At 39.8% G+C, this 8,205-nt stretch overlaps 1 protein-coding gene across 1 annotated transcript; it reads right to left on the bottom strand.

The window, feature by feature from the left end:
* Positions 1-213: 213 nt before the first annotated feature.
* Positions 214-8,007, bottom strand: Sou (required for meiotic nuclear division 5 protein souji). The gene is made up of 8 exons (XM_074090256.1): positions 7,735-8,007; positions 6,835-6,927; positions 5,976-6,136; positions 5,388-5,594; positions 3,893-4,070; positions 2,772-2,956; positions 1,909-2,060; positions 214-887 (listed from the first exon to the last, which is right to left on the bottom strand). Exons 1-8 carry the CDS (start codon positions 7,868-7,870, stop codon positions 821-823), a joined length of 1,179 nt encoding a protein of 392 aa, XP_073946357.1. The 5' UTR covers positions 7,871-8,007; the 3' UTR covers positions 214-820.
* Between the last annotated feature and the right edge of the window lie 198 nt (positions 8,008-8,205).

Raw genomic sequence — 8,205 nt, 5'->3', positions numbered from 1 at the left:
CACATTATTGGTGGAAACGCTGCTTTAGTCTAAACTCTGGCTAGATGCATGAAACTTGTTACCAGATTTTTTTTTATAGAAAAACAAAAGTTTTTTTTTTTTCATAGAACGAAATATGTAGTCGTCCCAGAATTTGAATTCAACTAACCACGTCCACGTGAGTAGTGGCAAGTTTATTAGATAAATTAATGATTTGTGAAATAAAATACAGAATAGAGTAGCAATATTGTTTATTTCTGACTTTCTTCATATAATGTATAACAATAAATATTCATAGTTACTTTGATCACTACATTTAAATCGTTTTCAATATAACTAACAGTAATGCTGCTCTTCATATTCATGTCATTTCCATTCATGATCTCTCACCTTCCTTTTATATATGACTTTCTTCAACCACATTCATAAATTGATGAAATGTAAAAATACTTACAAATTACTATTCGCTAACATTGCGTTACTACACAGTATAGTGTTGGGAAGTATATATTGTCAAAATTATATAATTCTTATGATAAAACGAGTGACTCGGCGAACTAGTCGAAGACATTTGTTTTTTAGTCAAATAGTTTTTCAATTTGTAATAGTCTCGTTTACTGTCAATCCTTTCATTAGGATCGGTGTATTATCTAGAATCGTAGCGAAAGGTTTCATCCTAAATATAAACAAAACACTTTGCCAGTCCAAAAAACAAAAATTTTATTACCATGTTATTTTTTTTTATTTGTTCCTAGAAAAATATCTAAGCCGAGTCCAATATTTATATATTTTCATAAAAGCATCTTCTTCACGAAGTCTTAAATCGTAAGAGTGGATCCCTTCAAGAAAAGTAGATTTGGCGCGCTTCTGAAGGGGACTGCTCCATAGGGCAGTACGGGCATTTCAGTCTGTAAATAAGTTTTTGTTAAAAATTAAAATTTTTAGTCCCAAGTTTTTTTTTGCAATTCCACTTGCTTTGCCATCTAAACTACACATTTCTTTCAAACGATCACTGGAAGTGGATTAAATTAAACTTCCAATTTCAATTAAAAAACCGGCCAAGTGCGAGTCGGACTCGCGCACCGAGGGTTCCGTACAAATATTTTTATTATATGATGTAACTAAAAATTTATGCTTTTCGCCATTTTTCCTTTATCTGTGCTATAAGACGCTGCTACCAAATTTCAAGATTCTGAGTTCACGGGAAGTACCCTGTAGGTTTTGATTCCCTTGCGAGTGTCGAAAATTTGCAGCATAAACGGCATCTTTTGATTGCGTTGGCTTAGAAGTTTGATTTATTTACAGCTCCAAGGGACAGTAGACCTGAGTATTTGATATAAATTTCAACTTGATACCACCACGCGTTCCTGAGAAAAAGGGTCTCGACAGACGGACGGACAACAAAGTGATCCTATAAGAGTTCCGTTTTTTTCCTTTTGAGGTACAGAACCCTAAAAAGAGGAGGAATTGTAAAAAATAAATTTGGTGTTTCGAGTGACAATATACAAATCGACCGGCCACTACAAAAATTCCAAGAAAGTAGGGAATAAAGCGTTGCGCAGGGAGTGACACTAGCGAAAACCGCCATGACAACGTTCGTCTCTTTATATTTTGTCGCGATGACGGATCATAACCAAAGAGTATTAGTACCTATAGAAATCATGACAATTTATTAGTACGAAATAACATGCTATTTACATCGATAGTAACGATAGAGTTATATTTCCGAAAAAATAATTGAAATTATACTCGAAAAAACTGTTTATGGTTTGTGCTAGTGCTGCACTCTGACGGCAGAAAATTAAAGTAATATTCCCTATTGTTAAAGATTCCCTTATTACAATGTTACAATTTTGTTAAATTGTAGCACTTGTAACTTTTGTGGTACAGGGGGCTGGGTAGTACTAGTACGCAAGTTAATATACTAACTTGACGCCCATAGCGAGTTTGTTGAGCGCGTCCCTCGAGATTACGTGTCCGCAGAGCAGCCTCATCGGCGGGTTCTGCTCCGACGCCTGCTGCCGCAGAATGGGGCACGCGAACACCGAGTGGTAGCCGCCGCCTTCCTCGCCCAACTCCACCTGACAACACTTTTGTATATATCTTCTTTCCCAACAAGATTTGTTGGAGATAGCTGAGGTTCTGTTACAACCCTAGTAAAGTAGCTCAAAGGGTTTAGTACCACTTATTCTATAAAAATAAAATAAAACCGAATTGATAACCTCTTCCTTTTTGAAGTCGGTTAAAAAGCAACTGTGTCTAAGTACCGAGTGGTCTAAAAAGCTAGTTTTCCTAATCTATTTGTGTCGGAAACTTGAAAAAACATAAGTTAAGTGAGGTTAGAGTTGCGTGAAAGCGCGTCAGCCACGCGGAATAGGAGCTCCACATACCGGTGTCGATAATTCGCAAGTGGCGACACAGAGAAGAGACACGCGGCTTCAAGTCTAATGCGCATTTACACTCTCGTCTCGTATCTCGGCCCGCGGCTCGCGTGATCGATGGTAAATGAGCTTCCTGTTTACACTCTCGTGGCGAGTTCAGTTGTCTTTGAGCTTAAAACCTGCGCAGCACAAGGCTCAAACTCGAATGAAGCGAGAGCGCGAATGTAAACACCAAGCTCGCGTTCGTCGCGAGGTCCTTTGACTCGTGCCCAAAAACCGCTCCGGACGCGAGCGCTGCGAGGGGCGAGGCGAGGCGCGGGCGTCTGGTCACACTCTCACCTCGCACCTCGCCTCGCGCCTCGCCTCGCGACTCGTACGCGAGTGTAAATGCGGCATAAAGGTCAATGTTACCTCGAGCGGTAGGTCCTCGTCGGACCAGGCGGCTACGACGTGAGGATGCGTCATCTTGGCGCGGATGTCGTGCAGAGCGGGCAACACTCGCGCGCCGGCCAGCACGGCGCCCGCAAGTGGCGACAGTGGCGCCAAGCGGAGTAATGCGCAAGCTTCGCGGATGAACATCTCTGCTGCCTCCGCGCCTGGACAGTGGATGAGAAACATTTAAACCTTAAACGAGAAAAAAATAATCATCCCCACTTTACGTGTATGGGGGGGTGCTCTAAAAAAATGTTTTTCTACATTGCATTTTACCACTTCGTCGGCATAATTGCTACATTATATCCATGCAAAATTACAGCTTTTTAGCACAAATAGACTCTTAGCTAAGCCGTGGACGGCCAGACAGACAGACATGGTGAAACTATAAAGTTCCATGCACTGACAGCGGTGATGGCGCGGTGCCGGTTGTAATATTCGAGCTAACATGATAGAGAAAGAGTCCGCATAGATTACCGCGTTACGCTTATTTTCCGGGCGGTATTCTATCGTTCTGTCCACACGCCGCATCGTTCCGCCACCGCTGTCAGTGCATTTGAAGCTTAAAAATCAGTATCTAAGGGCCTTATCACACTTGCGAGTTATATTTTCTAAACAAATATCAGTCGCGGCGAATTCGTTGCGTGATCGCCTTCATACAAAATACGCTCAAACAAGTGTGATAATGATAAGGCCCTAATGAGGGCTACTAGACAGGCGAAATATCGCTAGATGGCGTTAGTATCATGAGGTCCGTTTGAATGAATGAATGAAAAAGTATTTATTTGTCATTTTTTTTAAATATTTTTTTTGCAAATAGTCCTGCAAAACTGTTTACACACACAGGATACAGTCTCTATAAAAATATACAATAATGTAATTATTAAAAAAATATATATAATTATTGTTACAACTATGTCTTATGGAAGAGTTTCTACTAAATATTTTTTAAGAATCTTTTTAAAATTATTTTTGTCAGTTTCCAAGCGGATGTTATCAGGTAAGCTGTTAAACAAATACGGTAGTCTTTTGTTTTTCTATCGCCGAAGTAGTTAGATGTTACGATCTTGCTTGCGATTGGCTCATTTAGTTCCAGTTACCGAGCGCCTTGGGGTCCAGCAGATGGCGGTAATTGTGGGGCGGCGGCGGCGAGCCTTGCGCGCACCACGCCAGCGCGCAAACGGCCGCCTGCAGCGCGCGCTCGTGCCGCGCCGCGTGCGCCGGGAACTCGCGCCGCGCGTACTCTATCGCCGCGCCGACGCCTGCTTCGCGGCCCAGCTACAAACACGATAGGCGATGTTAAGCGCTCGGTTGTTTTATGCGATAAACGCAATGCGTTTCACGCACATCAATTGGACGCAGTTTAACGAAAAGGATCCAATCCTCAACAATTAGTTTTCTTAATTGAAAATACAAACTGAAATATAAATGCACAGAAAAACCAGAAAAATAAGACCATCACTGGGAATCGAACCCAGGTCGTCGGTAATCCGTACCGCGTGCTATACCGCTACACCACTGATGGTCAACGGTACCGACACGAATTTCCCCTATGCACCTCATACCTCAGCTTGTTTGTTTCTTATTTAGCCACTTAAGCAGTGACGCTAGCGACATCTATGCCGTAGCCCTCATCGAGAAACTTTTTCGGCAAAAAAAAAAAAAGTAAAAGTAAAAATTTGGAATTGAAATAAAGAACACGAAAAGATTCCAAAAAACCAATCTTAGTTTTCTTAATGTTGAATCTCAGTAGGAACAAAAGCCAATTTAAAGAATAACATGACAGTGCTTTGGATCCTTTTTGCTAAACTACGTCCAATTTTGTATCAAATAATCTACGCGCTTGCCGCTGCGCTCACTGCGTGAGACAATATTTGGTAATAAGATTATCTCATGCAAAACTGATGTGCGTCAAACGCATTGCGTTTAATGCAGTATTTATCTCATACTCGTAACAACCGTGCGCTTTAGAGCGTTACACTGGCGATTTCCGGGAGTTGAACATGAAGCGAGCGGGCAACGATATCGCTGCGCTGGGAGCGCGCTGCGAGTTAACCGCGTACAGCGCCGAAGACGCGCAATTCAATATGCTATTACATCATAATTTTCATAATGGTCAAATACGGTATTTGACTATTTTGTGTATGTTTTATAAATTAAAACTACACAATGCCTGTTATCGAAAAGAAAAACAGTTTTTAAGCTACCTATACAAATAAAATAGTTATAAAGGTTTGAAATTCAAGATTAGACGGAGAAAGACATACTGGCATGTGACGTCACACGCCAGTACCGCCATACTTGCTACATAGAGAAAAGCGTTTGAGAAAGAGACAGGTATATAGATTTTTCAAAAAAACCACTATAAATCCAATTTTCAACCGATTTCAATTTTCTCTTCGCTAAACACTATCTGTATATCTATATTTTCATAATAATGTTAAGATATGGCAAAAGCAGGAGTTGTCAAATACCGTATTACAAGAATATGTATCGAAAGGAAATATAAAGGAAAGAAAAATCGCAGCTCGTAGAGATACCGTTGCGCGTTCGCATGATTCAGTCGCAAGTCGATTGTGGAAACAGCTGGCCCACCTTGAGTGCTTGCATGCGGTGCAGCGTGAAGGGCAGCGGGGAGTGCCCCAGCTGCGGCGCGTGCTGCCGCGCCCAGGCCAGCGCGGGCGCGGGGTCTCCGTCGGCGAGGGCGCCGGCGCAGCGCTGCAGCGCCGCGAACGTGCAGGTGCGCTCCACCGGCCCCAGCCCGGCCTCCGCCACTAACGCGTCGCCCGCCTCCTCCAACCCCTGAATCGTATTTTTAAGATTGACTCGCCTTAAGTGCGTGCTGAACTTCCAGTACATTTATTTAATCCCTTGCCATATCATTACTAGCAAAGCTTTACTTTTGAAACTAATATTATAAGATATTTGAAGATTTACTCTATAAATCATACACTGTAGAAACACGATTACTTGTAATTCATTTGACAGAAAAAAAACCAAAGTTGTCTCTAAATAACTATTTATTTTATTACCTATGTAGTTAACTACATGAGTAGAAAAAATGCAATTTAAAACATCCACAAGAATAAGAGTAGAATGTTAGAATAAGAGTAGAACAGTAAAAACACTGAGTAAAATAGAGAGATGCATCTTTATACTTGACATGACTTAACAGTTAGTTACCTGTCTATACAGATGCTGAGCGATGGCTTGTTCCATAATGGGTCGATTTGTCTCCGACAAGAAGGACTCAGCCTTCGGTGCCACCGAGGCATAGTCTGCGATGAAATGCCGGTCTATGGACTTGCCGACGCGCGAAACCGTTGCATGCAGGTCGCGGTGATCTTAAAAGATTTTATGTAAAAGGAAAATATAGTAATTTGTATTGTATTGTATTTTTTTTTTTTTATTCGACTGGGTGGCAAACAAGCAAGTACGAACGAGAACGAGTTGTATTTAAAACTCATGACATTAACAGATAATAAGATTTACAAAGGTGAATTCATCCTGTTATCTGATTTGTCTAGGTATAATAATGTTAGTTAAGTTGAAGAAGTTGGTATTATAATGGTATGTTAAGAAAAAGTAGAAAATGTGTAAATTCCTGATCCTGAAGAGAACAGATGGCTTTTTGTAATGTTTTTGTAGCAATTAATTAAATCAGGTGTTACCTTGCAGACAGCCATATCATGAACCAAAACCTCATTATTTTGCAGCCACATAATTTTGTACAAATTGAAACCACTGACCCTACAGATGTTCATCAGAAAGAGAAGATTTTTTTATTATATTATAAATGTGAAAGTTTGCAAGTCTATTTGATGGTTTGTTACCTCTTCACTTCTAAACTGCTGAACTGATTAAGATTAAATTCGGTATACAGATAGTTTGAATCCGGTAAAATGGAATCTATTTGTATAAACTATTTTAATGTGGACAGAGTGGTGAGCAACAGCTAGTTGAATATATATTTATGTTGTGCATGTAGTAGTTTCGACAATAGGAATAAAGGGAGCAAAAGTTAGTATGATAAAGGGTTTACCAGTTGACAGCTGAAACACATTTTGCTTGACAGACGTAGCAAGTTCACTGACAGCAGCTGCTTGCTCTTGTGACAGAGCAGAATCTGAAGGTTCTGCAATCAATAATATTCAATATAATGCAAATATTTTGAACATGAAACTACCGTGAGACTCACTCATATTAAATATATTGACCCGGATAACTCACGTCTTAAATCGAGTTTAGCTCGACATGTTTCGGGCTAATCCATAGCCCTTCGTCTTCGAAGCAAGACGACTCAGCGGGTGCTGCAACACGCGCACTGCGCGCCGCCGCTCTGCTCGCGCGAGTACCCGACGAAACTGACACCGGCACACAACTACCCGCGTTTACATCATCATTAAACTCAATTTAAGACATGAGTTATCCGGGTCAATATAATTAATATAATGCAAATATTCTTTATTGAACATCACAAAGCAGTAACCGTTGTACTTTTTCATAGACTTCTTGGTCTGTATTAAGACAGTTTCATCAGCATAACATATTTAAGCAGTGGTGTTGTTCTTATCATAGGAAGAAAATAAATTAAATATACTTAGTAATAATTCAGACCTCAAATGAACAGTAATGTATTAACAATAGTTTATACGCCCATTGAATCGCACGGCAATAAAGTCAGTCAAAATATCTTTATTCAATTTAGGCTATAACAAGCACTTAGGAATGTCAAAAAAATCTACCACCGGTTCGGAAAAACCTCTGTATATACTGGGATGTAACAGCTTAAATTGTACGCATAAAAAGAACTATCGCGCATCGTATCAACCAAAAGTCTCATGGACGTAAGCAGCGTAAGCTATTATTATAACACTCAGAAAATACTCCTGGGATCGTGACAAGACGAACAAAGAAACTAAAATTTGTAACAAATACGCACGGTTGGCGATCTCTTTCTTTAGCTCCTCGATCTGCTGGATGATATCCTCCAGACATTTGTTTGTATGTTCTTGTAATCCATTGAATTTGGATATAGCTTTGTCTAGATCTTGCTCTACTCCAATACAGGAATCCATGACGGCTAACCTTCACACTGTTTATTTACGATCACTTAGGGCTAAATATTTCTTACTTTTATAATCTTGTGAATACTATTGAAAGGAAATTTCAATATTTTGAAGGCTTTTAAAATAAAAACATGAAAGACATTTTGTTTTTTTTTTTTTTTTTTAATTCGTCCGTTCGGACAGGCTAAAGTCAGGGACCATATCGCCTCGTCATCAGTTAATACTTATAATTTATTTCAACTTCTATATATTATTTCCATGTCAATTAAATAAAATTTCTTCAATATTTTTCTTCCCAACGTTGTCATATCCAATAAAACTTCTTCAGTATTTCTTTCAATGTT

This window comes from Choristoneura fumiferana, chromosome 7 (assembly GCF_025370935.1).
Source record: "Choristoneura fumiferana chromosome 7, NRCan_CFum_1, whole genome shotgun sequence".
Lineage (NCBI taxonomy): Eukaryota > Metazoa > Arthropoda > Insecta > Lepidoptera > Tortricidae > Choristoneura > Choristoneura fumiferana.
This window is presented reverse-complemented; position numbering and strand designations above follow the sequence as displayed.

Excerpts from the sequence above, each read along its gene's own strand:
- Sou (XM_074090256.1), bottom strand. The coding sequence starts at position 7,870 with ATGGATTCCTGTATTGGAGTAGAGCAAGATCTAGACAAAGCTATATCC. Across the intron at positions 6,928-7,734 it reads AAAGAAAGAGATCGCCAACC|AACCTTCAGATTCTGCTCTG; the intron begins GTGCGTATTTGT and ends TATTGATTGCAG. Across the intron at positions 2,061-2,771 it reads ACGAGGACCTACCGCTCGAG|GTGGAGTTGGGCGAGGAAGG; the intron begins GTAACATTGACC and ends AAGTGTTGTCAG.